The 18,794-nt window shown below is 40.2% G+C and overlaps 1 protein-coding gene across 1 annotated transcript; it reads left to right on the forward strand.

The window, feature by feature from the left end:
• Nucleotides 1–3,960: 3,960 nt before the first annotated feature.
• Nucleotides 3,961–6,534, forward strand: LOC5565040 (SAGA-associated factor 11 homolog). Its single transcript, XM_001649332.2, has 3 exons — nt 3,961–4,053; nt 4,126–4,536; nt 5,872–6,534. The coding sequence occupies exons 2-3, from the start codon at nt 4,176–4,178 to the stop codon at nt 6,051–6,053; spliced, it is 543 nt and encodes a 180-aa protein (XP_001649382.2). The 5' UTR covers nt 3,961–4,053; nt 4,126–4,175; the 3' UTR covers nt 6,054–6,534.
• Nucleotides 6,535–18,794: the final 12,260 nt, after the last annotated feature.

Raw genomic sequence — 18,794 nt, forward strand, 5'->3', positions numbered from 1 at the left:
TGTTTTTGAATATAGGGAGCCAGATCCTATTCTTGGCATTTTTGATTCATTTCGGCAGTGTTTTTTTCTGAAAGCTACTGAGCTTCTAGACCAGAATATACGTCGTAGTCGAAGTGCTTCTTATTGCAAAGTTTCAGACAATTTGGCTGAGAAAAACCTCTTATGCCAAAGTGAATCATATAAGTGTCCAAGTAGCTCTGCTACCAACCGGGATTTTTTAAAGATTCTCTAAAAAAAATTCCACAAAGCTGTAGGGTAACGACTGTTCATTTCGTTCATAACCGCTAACAGTTGGCGCCAGCAGCAAAGTACAGGCAACAACCTTTCGAACATTCAGTTTCTTGCACTGGCCGCCGAGCGACGACACTGCCAAAGTAACCACGAAGCTGTATATGAATACTTTATGTTTACTCTGTAGTGTGCTATCAGTTTTTGTTTTGAAGTGACATAACCTTTAGGGTCGTATTTTTTTTCGCTTCGCGTAAATTTTCATTTCGACTGGTAGCATCGCGAAATGGCTGATAAAGGTGTATAATTTTACTAATCTAGCCGTATTTGTTTTGCGTCGCGAGGTGATTAAAAGTGCAGAGTAAACAACAATGTTCAGGACCGTCCTGAGTTTGCAGATTGATTTTTTGCGCTGTGCGTGGGATTATTGAAATATTATTGAAAACTATGAATTACAAATTTGAACGACGTTCCGTTCCGTTCCGTCGATTGAACGCTCATTGCCATGTGAAATCATCAAGATTTAAAAGTGAAAAACTAGTGTGAACCTGGAAGTAACTATTGAAAACACTTCAAGCCAATTGGTCCTCCGAATACCTGATGTTTGTGATGCTAGATCGAACGCAGCCATTTTATTGCTTTGGATTCGGTGAGATATTTGTTCTCTAATAGAAGGATTGTTTGCTTATTAAATAATTAACTTTTTCAAGTCTCGTAATTATATGCTAAGGGTTCTATAAACTCTGATCTTTTTTATTATATTTTAATTTGCATGCTTTAGCAAACATAATAATAATAATAAGTTGATATTATTAACTGTTGCATATTTTTCTGAAGTCATCAACAAACATGGTTCGTTCTGACTCAGAATCAATCAGTTGATTCAGTCACAATATATAATGACGGAGTACTAATCTGAATTCTATAACGATTTGTGAATAATTATGTGCTTTGTTACGATACGGTTTGTAAATTAAAAAGGGGGGTAGGGAGTTAACCTTAATATTTTCTTATCTTTTCAGAGAGCGAGTAATGGCGCTTTAACCTAGGCTTCCGAGCCAGGACATAAGGGATAAATACCTGTGTCCCATCCCTGAAAGAAGAGCACCTACAACAATGGAGTGTGCATTAACATTCTTAGCAACGCCACTCCCAACGATTTAAGCTTTTCCCTTGAAATGAGACGGTTGGTACGGTTGTCCCCGTTTCTTCCTTTAAACAATTCAAACACTTACGTCTATCATATTATTCATAAGTGGATAATCTGATCGCCTTGAACATTTGAGTTATCTTCAAACCCAAGTCTGCACAGTGGGCCTGGCCATTTTAACATATGTATCATATCACCGATATGCTGCACATGTTAATGCTGACAATAAAATGCTAGAAGAAATTTTAGTATTTCCAGGATGCTCTTCAATATTGGCTGTGCAAGCGCTTAGAATAGAATAGAATAGAATGAAGTGACATAACCTTTAAGAGCTTTATAATGCATAATTAAAGTGGGAAAGGGCCCCACAACAACCAAATTAATGCAATACTTGGTAAAGCAGTTTTAATGCACAAGCCCTACTAAAGCATTTATGTTTGTATATTTAGGGTTCATGATGTATATTAGCTTAAAATAATGTATGTTTAGGGCTTGCGTTATCTTTGGATTTCTTCACCATATCAATAATTTTTTTTGTTGGAATCAGGATTCGAATCCACAACTAGGATGATGGTTTACTGGATGCCTGGCGCGTTGGTGTTCTGTGCTAAAGCTGCTGATGTAATAAGGTATGATAAAAGTTCCTTATTAACGAAGCCACTGTGTGTGTTAACATTACTATTCGCCCAGTTATTACGAATAGAAAGAATTCTCTACGGCGATTGATTTCCTTCCTCACCAAATGAAACATCAATAGAAAGAATTTGATCACCATTCTTTCTCGTAGAGGAAATAACAGAACATAACCCACAAAACAAAGCCCTAGCGCATTAAACAGATTTCAGGGGAGAGAAATTGATTGACATTTCCTCTTACTCCTTATGAATAAAAGAATTATCTATGAGAATACAACACTTTTGAATGAATACATATATCCTTAGATCATGAAATGGGGGTTCGAGATGAAAGAAAGTCATTTCATTATTCTTCCTTATCCCACAAAACGTAATGAGCGAGTGCAAACGTTCTCGTTCGTCATACTTATTTATTACAGATTCGAGTGCGTTTAAAGAGGTTATGAGAAAGGTACATTAATCTAAGCAGTCAGTGGATGCTGGGAATGATAAACAGCGGGGGTAGAAAATGACAGCTGGTGAGTCGGCTGGCAGGCGATGTATTTTCCCCTCTGCTGATTGATGTCGTTTCCATGGCACAATTATTGTTTTATTATGTTTTGGAAAACAAATTGAAAATGGGTGCTGTAGAAAAGACAGATTCGGAGTACATAGTTAAGAAGTTGGGAAGCGTATTTTATAGTTTAATCGAGTCTTATTCCCATTTTCTAGTTTTAGAATACCATGATTGTGCATTCAAACGAAATTTATGGGCTTTGCATGGACTAACTCTATTACTGCTAATCTGGTGTACAATTGAAGATTCCAGCTTGTTTAAGGCATCATGAGGTCATTGTGCTTTACTCGGTTTTATTTCGTATGTATTGAGAACGATGTTTTGAGCTATGGAGAAGGTTACGATTGGAGACTTTATATTCCTATTTTCAGATTTTTTTTTGCAACGGTGAGAGGCGAAATGAAGCACGAAACTCGCGAAATGGTGTCTTATTTTGAACTTTTTTTCTAGATTGTTTCATGAATAATTATCTATATATTTCTAGTGTTTTACATATTCCCAGAAAAAGATATGAATATATTTACTCCTCTAGGAGGTTTTCATTATTGTGTACTGAATTCTATTCTTCCTACTTGCTCACCTGTAATGTGCAGAAATGTAGGTAACCGTACATACTGCCACCAATTAGGATTTGTTCACATATTTCATAACGCTAGAATTGGCCATTTCGGACACCTACGCACCCCAATGTGACGCTTTTTGAATGACTTTTTTTTAGTTTTAGTATGAGCCGTAACATCATTAAGACACCAATCCACCCTCACCAGCGTTGAAAAATTTGTGAACGGGCTCTTACTGTTACTGCAATGGACAGAGGCGTGCCTCTCTTAAAACATCAGTTTTCAACAAGTTAGAACGTATGTCACTGATATGAATTTTTGCAATACATATTGAGGTCTTAAGGGATGGTACACAAATTATGTCACGCTAAATTTCAACTTTTTCGACCCCCCCCCCCCTTGTCACACTTTTTGTATGAGCCTCTGAAATTTTTGTAAGGCTTGTCACGCTTGGCTCGACCCCCTCCCCCCCTTGGAGCGTGACGTAATTTGTGCATGACCCCTAAATAACATCACCTTCGCGAGTCAGCACTAAAAATCTATAGAACGAATTTAAAAAGAGAATGCTAAAACTGCAGTTGATTGACAGGAGCAAACAAAATAGTTTGAGGGGAAACATGTTGCTAGGATCTCAAGGCTTACTGACCTTATGAAGCATAGCAAACCTGCCAGCTGTCATATTGTTTTCCAATATGGTGGAATGCTCTATTTGACACATTGAACTACCTCGGTTGACCGGTGAACGCTTTGTATTCATACCACCCAATATTTATATAAACCTTGATAAAAAGGATATGAGCACCCCTAATATGAGTACGTGAACAGCGTTCAGTGAACAGTGAGTAAATTTCAAGTAAATAAACAATCCAGCTGTCAACAGCGCCTTTTGCCGCATCAGTTTATTAGTCGCAGGTGGATCTTTCGGTGTGTTTTATTTTTAGGAATAAAAACTTTATTTCATGTGATAATTATTATTCAAAATTTTGTTTCCTGTAGACAACTCTTCCTGACCTGGCAAGAGTGGTTCCACAGGGCAGTCAACAACAATGGGTGAAAATGAGCCCATCCACATCGAGTATGTGGACGAAACGGAGCTCCTGACCGAATTCCGCCAGTACATGGCCGATCCGGACACTCGGGAAAAGGCCGCCAACTATCTGCTGGATTCGCTGGTCGACGAAATGATCCTGGGTGTGGTATTCGAGGTGCACCACGCGTACAAGACTGGTTCCGGAGCGGCCATCGAGGGCCAACCGGAGGACTGCAAACCGTACACGATCGTCGATCTGCCGGATATGGACGTTTTCGGGTCGTCCAACAGTAAGAAGGCTATCGATTGCAGCTGCCCGAACTGCAACCGGATTGTGGCCGCCTCCAGGTTTGCGCCACATTTGGAAAAGTGTATGGGTAAGTGGTTAAACGTTGTTTTTAAGAGATATTACCTTATAGTTCTTTCGAGATTTAAATGAGTATCATTGGATCAGGACCGATCAATCAACATCAATTGTGTAGCCTAACTAACCAGAATGATTGACGGTCAATTCTACTAACACCAAACATTGTTTCTTCTACAGCTCGGACATTTAGCCAGAAATTCACCATTCCAACTGGCGTCTAATCATCAAGTTTTAAAGATGTTTCTTTCATTTAAAATTGGATTTCGTTGTTCAAGCATTCGTACAAATTCTTGCAGGCAAATCTATATTTGATACAAATGCTACTTCAGACTAATTTCAATAGTGTAAATCCGAATGGCTCAAGTTTATCAAATCTCTAAGCGTTATACAAACCTTCTCATTTCCTCTCATAATAATGCTAGTAATACATAAATTTTCCTAACAGCATCGAACCCAAGCTCTACGATTCAAGTGAGGAAGCAAAGGGTACCGACAATCATGGTCAATATTTACGATTTTGGTGGATTTACGCAGTAGATCTTGAACTCCATTTAGGGAATCAAGGTTTCCTTCCAAATCGTAAAAAAGGAGACTGACACTTTTTGGCGGAAACCCTTAAAGTGTTATCATAAGAATATAAACATGAAACGAGCTCACCAGTTGGTAATCCATCCTCGACTGAACCGAAAACTTTTCGGCGTCCCGAAAACGCGCCCAGCAAAACGCGCGAAAACTGAAAACAAACTTCTCGGCGTCCCGAAAATGAACCGTCTTGCGAAGCACTCCATATCGGGATGCATCCATCATTATTTTGCGATTTCTGAAAGTTGTTGTGTAATAATCCATTTCGTAACTCAAAACAGTTGCGTAATGAAAAAGCGTTGTGGAATAGTCATTACGCTATTGATTTCAGTTGCGTAATGATTACTGCGATACTGCAAAACTCTTCTTCTTCTTCTTCTTCTCCTCTGGGTGGCCGAGACTACTGCAAAACTCAGTGTAGGCCGTTTCATGACAGATTGGCGTGATGAAAAACAGCCTCATTATGGTGTGAAATTCCAAAATATGTAGTAGTTTACGGATAGAAATAATAAACCATAGAAGAATAATGTCACTGGTGTTCCCTTTGCTCTCGCTCAGAAACATGTTGGGTACATAAGTGTCAAACTGCATACATTTTTGCGTTGACATTTATAGCCCCGCCTATCTCCGCCAGCAAAAGAACATTCTTCTTCTATGGTTTATTACTTCTATTAGTTTACGTAACAAGTTGCAGAATGACGATTTCTACAGCACGCGTCGTACATTTTGTACATGGCCCCACCTTACTCTGTCACTATTTTAGGAATGGGAAGAAATTCATCGCGAATCGCCAGCCGGCGGATAGCCAACACGAGAGACGGCGGCAACTACTTCGGGGCCGACGAGGACGACGAAGACGATGCCGACTGGTCCGGCGAGAAGCGCAAGAAAAAGATCGCCCCGGTCAGAACCAACGGTAGCAAGAAGAACGGCAAGACGTCATGAAAATAATTAACAGAGGTATGAAACAAGGTGAATCCTTGGAAGAGACGGTTGCGGTCTTCGACGGCATGTTCATCCGACGTGAGCACGGGTAAGTAGTTTTGTGTACAGAGACAGACGAAGGATTCACACTTGTTGGTTTGGGAACCCTTAAACTTTGGGGAAATGCCGTTCAGAATTGAGCAATCTCAGATTTGGTCACGCTCTTTGGGGCTGGATTGAGTCTGACATTCTTGCGACAATTGTGACTTTAGTATGTAATTTGAAAATTTCAACGCGACATCGTGGTGTACAGTTTTACAATGAAGATTCCTACTAGGATTTGGTCTACATTACCAAATCAGTCAAATGCGATCAAAGATCTATAAAATATTAACAGATTGTGAACGACTTAAATATTATAATAATACATTAGTACTAAATATTGTAATTGCGTAAAATCTAACAGAATAGGATATGAAATTATAAATATTATTATAAATTACAATGGGTAATACTATCACTGTAGAGAAAGTCCCTTCTAGTATTGAATCAAAAATTTTCGTTCAGAGCAGCTTCAACATTTCACGCAGTAATTTATCTAGAGATATCTCCACACTGTAGCGCAACCACGATTTAGTTCTAGGGGGGGGTTTGCAAATTTTGAAGTACTTTTTGAGAAAATATTTTTTCATATAAAAAATCGAGTTGAAAAATTAAGGTATGTTTTATTTTTTGCATAGTAAAATTAATCAAGAAATATTACAATAAATTAGCGTGATGCTATTCATCCGCTTTTCTTCTGTGTTGTTCCTTATATGTATTTTTGTCCTGTGTTGTTTCTATATGTTTTCGAGTTTTTCAACAATGTGGCATTAAAGTCACCAATGACAAAAAAAATTGACTTATTGCGAGTCAATTTTCGCAAGTCAAATAGGCAGCTATGAAGTATATTTACCAAGCTGTGTTACTGAAATACCTAAAGTTTCAAAAACTTTAGTTTCAAATGACGAAAACAATTGATGATACACCTATGAATGATGATTGCAACTCCCTCACATGCCCCATCAAGTCGATCATTACGATAAACAAAAAAGTTTGGATCTTTTCTGAGTTTGGATCCAGGTTTCAAACACGTTTTAGTAATAATTGCTATATGTATGTTATTAGCTGTAAGAAAATTAGACATTTCGTCCTCTTTACCATTCAAAGAACGAGCATTCTAATTTATAATATTTAAATTATTATTTGGATCCATTAGAAAAACGTAATCCAATAACAATTTGATTAATAAATTTTACACCAACTTGTACTGCTTCAGTCATAGTGGTGGTTTTGAATATTGCATCAATCATTTGATTCAATTGTTCAGTTAAAAAAATAAAATCAATAGCAGACATATCACTTGAAGTGGGTGCATTATCTGATGATTTTCCGTTAGAATTTTCGGTAGACGAAGAGGCGGAGTAGAAGTTACCTGTGGTGGCAGGGTTTTTTTTCCATTTGATTTGAAACAATTTGAACGGGTACTCATAGTATGGAATTATCGACAAAGGATTTTCCTTGTGTAGATACATTCAAAATTAAAATATTCGAACGGCTACCCGACGGATTAAAATTAGTTTGTGCATGAGCAGGATTATAATCCACCTGATGGGTATGATTCTTAAGCGATCGTTAACTGAAAAATGAGCATTTTTCGATACTCTAATCCCGGAACCGACCGTTATCGTAATGGACATTTCCGTTCATCTGCCTAGCACGAGCCTCGACTACTCGCCTACGCGAAGGGCAAGCCCAAAAGTTTGACTTATGATTGCCCCCGCAATTTGCGCATATGAACTTATCGGTATCTTCCTTCACTGGACAGACGTCTTTAGCGTGAGAAGAACCTCCGCAAATCATGCATTTAGCATCCATGCGGCAATGTTTTGTACCATGACCCCACTTTTGGCACCGACGGCACTGAGTGGGGTTCTGGTAATTTCCTCCAGGTTTCTGGAAATGTTCCCTTGTCACACGGAGATCGAACATAGGTCTAGCTTTTTCTAAAGCTTTAATAATACCGTCGTTGGAGGTGACAATGGGTCAAAAAAGGATGTGTACGAATTATTTATTGAATAACTATCGCAATTTAACTCCAATAAACTTCAAATTTGGTGTGTATGTACTTTGATGGTACATTAACAACTGTTCAAAACATTAAAGAAAAATATTTATTCACAGCGGCACCACAAGTGAATGAAAAATGACCCAATCTCACCCCATAGAGGGGGTGACATTGGGTCACTGTAATTGAAATAACTTGTTTTTGATAATATGGTTGCAAAACCATTCACAGCTGAAGAATAATGATGAAAAACGATGCAAACAAGATGAAAAGATATCTAAGATGTTTCACAAGTATGATAAACCCACTTAAAAGAACAATTATACCAAACAATTGAAGAGCTATGAGAAAAAATATGTAAACACAACATTCATCGTCAAGTTTACATAAATTTTCTATTTTTTTCCCTCGAATTGTCTTCAAAGTCTCATCCCCATTGCCATGAAGCCTATTCAGTTTCCCCAAAGGTGTACTGAAACAGTGATTATTTTAATTCTTCGCAAATAGTTAAATTTCGGAGTGACATTCCACGATCAATACATTTCAGGCAGATGTTGACGTCATAATCACGATATTTCAGTGTTCCAACTCATTTGTACTTTCAGGAGATGTTTCTATAATATGAAAACACTGATAAATAATTAAATTAAAAAAATAACAATCCATTGGATAAAATTTTACGATGTTGCTGCGCACGAAACACAGTTGCTGGATTGAGAAGTTGTCAAAATGCGTTGCATTGTTATTAATTGTACGGAATCCTCAAGTAAACTAGTTTGATGTTTCAGAGATGCTGTATTTAGAAAGAATAAACACATCTTAATGAAAAAGAGAACTACCGGCACCGTAAAATGTCAAAAAAGTGGACTTGCAATTTCATTTACTGTCGTTCTTGCTTGGCCCAATCTCACCCCCATTTTTGATGTATTACACACCGTACCGAAAAAAATAAAATTTTTGTTGAAAAATCAAATAGATTCCGGAAAATACGTGTGAAGTGTAATGAAAAGACTTCAAACCTTCTACTAATATAACGGTAGAGGTTAAAGTACATGCGTGATACTTTGAACAGGAGAAATTTAATGTTGTAAATTTTATCTAATTTCAACATACAAGTTTATTGATATAGTAAACAAAAACTACTATTTCTAAAAATGTATATTGTGATGAATTATGTGTAGTAATATGCTCCCTAACATATGAATTATTAATTTTAGTAATATCACCGTTATTAGCTGAAATAATTCATAAATCATATTTTCCGTTTTGACCCAATCTCACCCCCCAGACCCATTGTCACCCCCATCGACGGTATTTAGATCTTTTTTGTTAAAGTGAACTAAATAATATTCTTGAGAAAGCCCTTTCCGAACAATGCCAGATTGGGTTCTCTTTTTCATAATGCGCATATGTGGCCTTCGTGGCCGTGCGGTTAGTGTTACCAAGCATTTAGCCGCATCGTGTCAAGGAGTGTGGGTTCAATTCCCGCTTCAGTCCGGAAAACTTTTCGTCAGGAAAGTATTTCGACTGTGTCACTGGGCGTTGCATGCTAGTCCTTTGTCTAGTGTGGTGCTTCCTTCAAAGGGCAAATCGTCCACTGGAAGCATTAACGTGTCAGTGATTACTTGGACTGGGGAAAATCCAAGTAAATCATTTATTCCATTTTTGATCTCTTCATGTGACTTATAGTCACTTGAGAGACCTTTCAAGATAACTTTGAACAAACGTTCAGTTTTGTCGTCATAAGTAAAAAAATTGTGCTTCTTCTCTTCAAGATATTTGAGAAGAAGTTCGCGATCTTTAAGAGTTCCCCCAAATTCGGAACAACTGACCACGGCACTCTTTGCTTCCTCACTTGAATCAAAGAGCCTGGGCTAGAGGCTGCTTCGATTTGGTGTTCGGAAAGTTTGTCTAGAGCATCGAACTGATTGCTCACCGCTATTCACCGCTCATTGAGATATTTAAAAAAATCTGAACAAATTTTCGCTCTTAAAGTTATTAGCATGTATCGGTATACCAAAAAGGGTTGTATCAGAATGAAATTTAAATGATTTTATCTTATACATTTTTTTTCTAAAAAATAATTTTAGGCTGTTTAAGGCAATAAATATGAGTTCAACAACGATTTTACTATGGCAGATCAAAAAATGCTTCTTAGCTATAGTACAAAGATAACAATCAGCTAATTAAAGTAAATTGATTCCAACTAATGCTGTGTATAGGGCCTATTATTTAGGATGAGCGGTGAATGGCGCCCTAAACCTATATCTTTGGCATACATGTCATTCGGTACCATTATACATTTTTCACATTTCAACTTTTTCCTACAAAAACAAATGGTTTATCTTGCGTCTAGCGCAAAAAGTTATGAAAAATATCAAACGACTGATTTTGATAGAATTTAACCTTTTAAAATGCTGTCAAATGAGCGGTGAATGGCGTCATTACGGTACTAACATTATCCATTTCACCCTTGGAAGAAAGTTCGCATTCCGAGAAACGTTCTTTCTTCCATTCTTGTCACGTTGGAAGAAAGTTGTAAATTCAGAGATTCACCCTTCCTTTTGTTTGTAGTTGCAACCATGTTTAGTGAATAAACGAAAGAAGACGTGACCTCATAAGAGGGTTTTTTCCAAGACGGTGTCCAAGAAGGATTACCACCGCTAGCTTTCGCCAACGGGTCCAACAAAAAATCGAAGGCACGGGTCCAAACAAGGATCGTAAAGGGATCAATAGTAGAAAAAATAGTACTGAAAAGTACTGTTTAAGTAGCACTGAAAAGTACCGTTTGTAATTTTAGCACTGAAAAGTACTGTTTTTTCAGCACTGAAAAATACTGTTTTGTTGCTTTAGGTAGTTTTTAAAAAACTTCCAAGAGCAGAGAAAATTCGTGTACGTACAGCACGAAGGTACGATGCGCACTGTGGCAGGTACGATGACCTTCAGCTTTTCTTGCTTTATAGTAGCGGACTCTAACCACTCGGCTAATGAAGGCCCTTAGAGGAAGTGGTGCACCTGCAATAACTTATCTTTGAGAAAAAGTAGATTTTGTATGAAAAATGTGTATTTGAATGACTACTTCATCCACCTTTCTATCCTATTTTTTTCAAATCATTCGTAGTATCGGGTGTATGTGGGGCCTACCAACCAAACGATTCAACTCCAGGTAGAATTCCAATCGCTCTTCCTGCGATCTAATAGGTTTCATGTGGACTGTGTGAGAATTCACAGTCCCGATACTGGCGAATTTCCCCACAAAACCGGCTCTTCCTTTCTCAAGATTAAATATAACTTCACACGCGACGTACAATTGAATTACACAATTTATTTGGACGGAAACAACACTCTACAGTTCACTTTTATTGCAACTTAAACTCTAACATTGAAACTTACGACTAACAGTTTAAACCTTCGATAACATATCATTATATTATCGATTCTTGAACCGCTGATCGTCTCGTATTTCACCGCATAATATCGCGAGTTTTGAAACATCAAAATTTTTTAATTGCTGATACTTATCGTCATAACCACCGTCTCGATTCGAGTTCATCGAACGAATCAACTAATTCGTCGTATCTACGGTGATAATCCCACAAAACGGTACCGTCTGAATCTCAGTATCAAAGCCATCATTGCAAAATGGATCGTTGTTGCGGAAAGTGTTCTGTTATGATCGACATCAATGCTGATCTATACACGGTGTGCGAAGGGATGTGCGCAAAGTCATTTCACGCAGAATGCGTTAGTGTGACCGAAACGGATTTGTGCGCTTTATCGAGCAATATAATATGGATCTGCAGCCCCTGTATGACAGTATTTTGCCGAATGAGGAAAAGAGTATCAACCGACGTAGCGACCAACACTGATACGCCTAAATCCATGTTGGATGACATCAGCGAACTGAAGACCACTGTTGCAGATATTGTTTGTACGCTCTCGAAAATCACCCAAACAAACTCTGATCTCACCACACCGCATCATTGTTCAACGCCTATCTCATTGCTGAAGGTTTTCGATGGTACGAATGAAGTGGTTTGCAGCAGCACAACGCGGGATGAAATCTTGGACTTGTCCACCGAAGCACCCGACAATGACGTGTTTGCGTTATATCTAACCAATATAGATAAATGTGTTACCGTAAACGACATCAGTTTGATGGTATCGCAGCAACTTGGTGTTCCGTTGTCTGATTGCGGAGACGTCGTCAAACTAATACCGAAGTGGAGAAACACTAAGACGTTTGACTATGTGTCATTCAAGATCGCGTTGAAAAAGCATTTGAAAACATCTGCGTTAGATGCATCTACCTGGCCGAGAGGTGTTAAGTTTCGAGAATTCGTAAATCGACCATATGATACGTGGAAACCGATATAAAATGTTCCCTCTTCGTTGTACTGTTGATTCAAGCTTTGTTATGTGACTGATTAGTTTTGATTGATTTATGTGATGTTAATGATTCAAATTTTATGTAAATGTGGCTTTAGTTTGATGTTTTTGAATTTTGTTGTTTGTAATGAAATAAGTCTTATGAAATTCTTATGTTTATGTCTAGAGTTAAGTTCAACAGTCTGTACGGCTTAAAGCCGAAGACGGTGTGTATAAATAAATAAATAAAAACTTAGACTCTAATACCGAGTTTATGTGACCGCGCGATCGGACTATACGGAGCTAACTAACTGCCCTTATATCTCCTATCAACCCACTAACCCATCTACTCGATCACGGAACCTAACTCCAGGCTGACCATACGTACCGTATATAACGGGACAGTACCGTTTCCGTACCCCCGACGGGCTTTCCCGTCGTTTTAAGGAAGATGCTCGAATTGTTCCGTATTTTAGGAAATGGAGAATTGGCACATAATTTTCAACACCAGTAAAACAATAAAAATAACAACAAAACAAACAGTTTTTAGAAATATTTCCGAGTTTATTGTCTTACTCACGATAAAAATAAACAAGGTATTATATTCCGAAAAATGACATTTGGTAGTGCCGTCATTCCTATCGCAATCTCGAACGAGTACAAGAGAAAGCAAAGCCTGCTCTCTTTTACTATCCTTCTAGTCCCATGCTTGGCGATAGGAATGACGACACATGTTTTTATTGAAAATCGTTGTTTACACGTGGGAATAGCCTACCTTGTTGTGTATACCGTGGTCTTACTCATCTATTTTCCAAGCAATTATTAGTTCCTCAAACAGAGTTAAACTTGAACCGTACATGCTTCTTGTTAACGTAGTAGCAATCGCCCCGCTATCCGAGCGTTACTAACGTAACAGCCACACTTTGTTATTTTTCATAACAGATCACTCTTAACTAACACTCCATCCAGTACAGAGGTTTTCTAATAAAGCTAGTAGACAGTTCAGGGGCCCAGATAGCCGTAGCGGTAAACGCGCAGCTATTCAGCAAGACCAAGCTGAGGGTCGTGGGTTCGAATCCCACCGGTCGAGGATCTTTTCGGGTTGGAAATTTTCTCGACTTCCCAGGGCATAGAGTATCTTCGTACCTGCCACACAATATACGCATGCAAAAATGGTCATCGGCATAGTAAGCTCTCAGTTAATAACTGTGGAAGTGCTCATAAGAACACTAAGCTGAGAAGCAGGCTCTGTCCCAGTGAGGACGTAACGCCAGAAAGAAGAAGAACAGTTCAGTTCAGTTTTCGTGTCCTCACTTGAAACCGAGTCCCTCAATAGGTTATGGGCACCACGCAGAAGGACCTAGCTTGCGCTATATCGCAGTTTCAAGGAAATCCTGGAGAGTATGAAAACTGGAGTTACCGTGTCAGGCTGTTCTTTTAGGCGGCAGGAGTCTCAGAGGTGCTGACGGATGATATACCGGAGCAAGCAACTGAGAGGACCAAATTTCTAGAGAAAGACCGCAAAGGAAAAGCGCTGTTGGTAAGCTGTCTAGCTGACGACTGTCTGGAGGTTGTTCGAGAGAAGACAACAACAAAGCTAATGTGGAAAAGTTTGGAAGAAACGTACGCAAAGAAATCGGTTGCCAGTCAGACGCTCATCCGGGAACAGCTGGCGCGCCTACGGATGAAGAGTGGAACCGGGATGAGAAGCCATTTCTTGGAGTTTGATGGACTGGTGAGGAAGTTGAAGACGGTTGGTGCGATCACTGTGGAGGCAGATTTGGTGTCGCAGCTCTTTCTTACATTACCGGACTCGTATGACCCACTAGTTACGGCTTTAGAGAATGTTGCAGAGGATGAATTAACTTTGGATCTCGTCAAGCAGAGGTTATTGGCAGAAGAGTCAAAGCGAGCGGACCGTTTAGAAAAATGAGAGTTTGGATACGATAACGAAATACCAGCGGCTTTTACAGGACACTAGCAGAGAAGGTTAACGAAGTTTAATGGAATGTGCCATAATTGCGGTAAACGGGGATATATCAAAAAGGATTGCAATAGGCTGATTGGAAGCGAAATGAATTATGCAGATAAATCAGTAACTTTCATGGCAGATGCGGAGAAATTTACACGAAAGAAAGGAAAAATCGTTTTCAAGCTGGATTCAGGCTGTAGTAACCACCTGGTAAGCGACAAATCCGTGTTTTCTCACCTACGTAAGCTGAACGATCCAGTTGAAATTGAAGTTGCGAAAGAAGGTCAGGCCATGATAGCCAGAAGCATAGGAGTTATCGACACTGTCAGTAATCGAGGTGTTCATTTCAATGTTAAGGATATTTTACATGTACCGGATCTGAGGGAGAATTTGATGTCAGTCAAGAAAATGACAGAAGCAGGCATCGAAGTTTTATTTACTGGCGATACTGCGATTCTGAAGAAATGTGGAAGAAATATAGCAACTGGTCATCTGAAAGGAAACTTTTTCGAAATTGAGCTATTTACGGAGAATCTTTGTGCAAACGCATGCAATGTGAAAACTCAGGAACAGTGGAATTTTCGTTCGGAATGCATCGAGGAACACATAATGGATCAACATGGTAAGCATTGTTGTGAGCTCGAAGATTTGAAATCTACTATAACAAGTCACGTAAAGCTTACTGATGACAGTGAGAAGACCATTTTGGAAGCAGATATATACTGCTTCGCGACTAAAAATGGGTAAACCAACGTGCGAAGTTCGATTTTTGACCAACTTCGCCGCGTCGCGAGTCGCTTCGCTATAGAGCGCATCTATGCCCTCCGCCGTGTGCATTATGCGCACTATTGAGAATCGAGCTGCGACGCGGCGAAGTTGGTCAAAAATCGAACTTTGCACGTTGGTTCACCCATTTTTAGTCGCGAAGCAGTATACCTCAAGCCAGGTTTCCTTTGGAGCAAGACGGGGAAGATGAAGATTGTTGCCAACACTGGTAGCAACTGATTATGTTGCTCGGATATCGTTGGCGCCATAGCAACCGGATAACAAATCTAAGTAAGCTGCGGCTGAAAAAAAAAGATACTGAACGAAAAATTCAAGCGATCAAGACGTGCGAGAAGAAAAACTTATCAAACTAGTTAAAATTAGAAAACTTAATGTTAAATTAGTTCTAATCCTAAATGTAAAATAAAATTAGTTCAAATTACTTTGAAGCATTTCATTTGAGTTTGGCTGGTAAAATCCTACAAATAGTATTTGTAGCAGCTGTAGCAGGTGAGTATTGACGGTGGCCTTCAAACTGTGGCCATTCCGTTCCGCCGACTGGATTTTACCTTGGCCCTTCTTCTCCGGCAGGTGAGTGTTGACGGTGGCCTTCAAGCTGTGGCCACTCTGTTCCGCCGACTGGATTTTACATTGGTCCTTCGAATACCAAACGCCAGTTTATATGGCACAACAGTTGCGCCGCTCTAGAAGAGAAACTAGAGGCGTAGTACCAAAGCGACTAGAAAATTACTTTGTTCAACTTCCACATCAACCAACCATGTTTCTTACTCCTGTAAATGAACAGCGGCAGAACAAACCAATCCAGCGAACTGCAGAACATGTCTCAGCCCCGATCGGAAATGACGCGGAGAACGACCCTGTTTCTGGTTCTCGCATCTCGAAGGGTGCTGCCCACTCTGAAAGGCGTTCAAAGAAAAGCCTATCTTCTCGTATCAGCGAAGCTGACAGCCAACTGCAGGCTCTTTTGTTGGAAGAGCAGATCGAGGAGGATGAACTGAAGGCGTCTATCGAACGAGACAAAATTCTGGCTGAGAAACGATTAGCTGCGCTCCAGATAGAACATGACCTGGCGTTGAAAACGGAAGAAAGAAAAGCAGAGTTCCTCAAGCGAAAGCGTGAGCGTGAATTTAAGAAGGAAGAACTTAAGACTGGTTCAAGTTACGGCTCGAGTGTCTGCAGCAGCAGAGGTAGCAGCTCGAGTGCGTACACCAGTGTATCTCGACGTGTCACCAAATGGCTCACCGAGTCAAAAACCGTGGAAGCAAGCAACACGAACAATCTGGAGTCAAATCGCATAATTCGCCCATCGTCCCGCGAGCCTGCAGCGAATGATGTACCTGTTCCCGAACCTGGCGTGAATGCAATCCTGTACGAAGCATTCAAGGCACTGCAAGGAAGAAACGTCAAGGACTTGCTGTCGTTTTCTGGTGACATCATGGAGTGGATGATTTTCGAAACTGAATTCAAAACGTCCACTGAGGAATTCCGTCTAACAGATCGGGACAATATCAGGCGACTGAATAAAGCGTTACAAGGTAAGGCACGCAAAACTGTGGAATCACTGTTGTCTTCCCCTGACAACGTCGCTCAGATCATGAGGATGCTGAAATCGAACTTTGGACGCACTGAATGGGTTGTGGTCAATCGATTGGAAGCACTGCGAAATTTAGAGAGCGTCAAGGAAGGCAACATCGAGTCGTTTAGGACTTTCTACAATGCTGTAGTAGGTACCATGATCGCGATGCAGAACGCCAAGGCGGATAATTATCTGCTCAACCCCGAACTCATTTCAACCCTTGCTGAAAAACTGCCTGGTTTCAGTAAGCAAATGTGGATTCGCCATAAGGCAGCATTGATGAAGGAAGATACCGTGGTGGATTTCAACACTTTCGCTCGTTGGTTGGAGGATGAGATGGACAATCAGTTGGCCAGTTTGAATCCATCGTTCGGTCCCAGGAAAGTGAACTACCTAGCGAAGCCAAAACTGGTTGTATTCAATGTGAACAGCCGGGATGAGGAAACACCGAAGAAGTGTCCACTGTGTTCGGTAGGTTCCCACTTCAGTTTGGACAAATGCGAGCAATTTCGGGGACTTTCTGTAGCTCAACGTAGAACCACCGCCCGATAGTGCAAAGTGTGCTACATTTGCTTGAAATCGGATCACGCCAGAAGAAACTGTAAATCTTCAAAGAAGTGTTCAGTTTGTGGTAAAAATCATCACGAATTGGTACACAGCGATGAGTCACCTAGAAGCTTCCCGCCTAGTATGCCGAATGTGTGCAACGTGAATGGTAAAAACGCGAACACATTACTTCGTGTTGGAAAGGTGAGGATCAAAGGTCCAAATTGCGTCGAAGAAGTCTTCGCGCTATTTGATGAAGGTTCATCTTTGTCGATGATGTACGCTACCGTTGCTGCGAAGATTGGACTTCAAGGGCCAACGTCGTCTGTGAATTATCGTTGGACGAACGGTATATCACATAAGGAAGAAGATTCGATGATGCTCTCATTCGATATCTCTGGTCCTGCAGTTCAAGCAAAATGGTACAGAGCAAATTACATTCGTTCTGTGCAAAATTTCGACCTACCACCAATGAATTTCGACATCGAGAAGGTGAGGCAGCTGTACCCAATGCTTGATGAAGACAAGCTAGCTGCTGTGCAAGGTGCTCGTTCCTGTATGCTGATAGGCTCGAACAACGCAGGTTTGATTGTACCACTGAAAACAATTCAATATTCACTGCATGGTCTACAACTAACTCGCTGCCACCTGGGTTGGACGGTTCATGGCTTGATCGAACCAAGCGATACTGCATCATTCGACAATCACGTTTTTTTATGTGCTGACGATGACGACGTCGAGCTGACGGATCTGGTGAAACAGATTTACAAGATAGAAGATTTTGGAATCACCGGACAGTCTCCAAAAATGTCTGATGAGGATCAACGTGCCATCGATATTATGAACCGTACCATTACACGACGGGGAGAGCGCTTCGAAGTAGGACAAATCTACAAGTACAACAACTTTTCGTTCCCGGACAGCAAGCCTCAAGCGTTAAGGCGATTACAGATTATCGAGAAGAAGATGGATTCTGACCCCGATTTCGCCGAGAAGTATTGCAGCAAAATTCAAGATTACATCATTAAAGGATATGCACGGAAACTGGAGTCTGATGAACTCACTGAAACACCGAACACATGGTACTTGCCCCACTTCAGCGTGGAGAGCGCTGGTAAATTCCGCTTGGTCATGGATGCGAAGGCCAAATCGCATGGTTTTTCTCTCAATGATTTGTTGTTGAAAGGTCCTGACCTCGTACCTGCCTTGATTGCGATCCTGATGCGTGCTAGGAAGAAGAAGATTGGCTTTGTGGCGGACATCAAAGAGATGTTCCACCAAATCCTCATCCGTAGAATGGACCAGGACTCTCAACGATTCTTTTTTCGTGGCATGGATCGCTCTGAACCTCCTAGTGTGTACATCATGATGGTGATGATCTTCGGTGCTGTGTCATCTCCCTCTATG

Source organism: Aedes aegypti, chromosome 1, assembly GCF_002204515.2.
Source record: "Aedes aegypti strain LVP_AGWG chromosome 1, AaegL5.0 Primary Assembly, whole genome shotgun sequence".
Taxonomy (NCBI): Eukaryota; Metazoa; Arthropoda; class Insecta; order Diptera; family Culicidae; genus Aedes; species Aedes aegypti.

What these genes read in the sequence shown, in the direction of transcription:
- LOC5565040 (XM_001649332.2), top strand. Translation starts at nt 4,176, where the DNA reads ATGGGTGAAAATGAGCCCATCCACATCGAGTATGTGGACGAAACGGAG. An exon ending in ACATTTGGAAAAGTGTATGG is followed by an intron (nt 4,537 to 5,871) that starts GTAAGTGGTTAA and finishes TCACTATTTTAG; the next exon opens with GAATGGGAAGAAATTCATCG.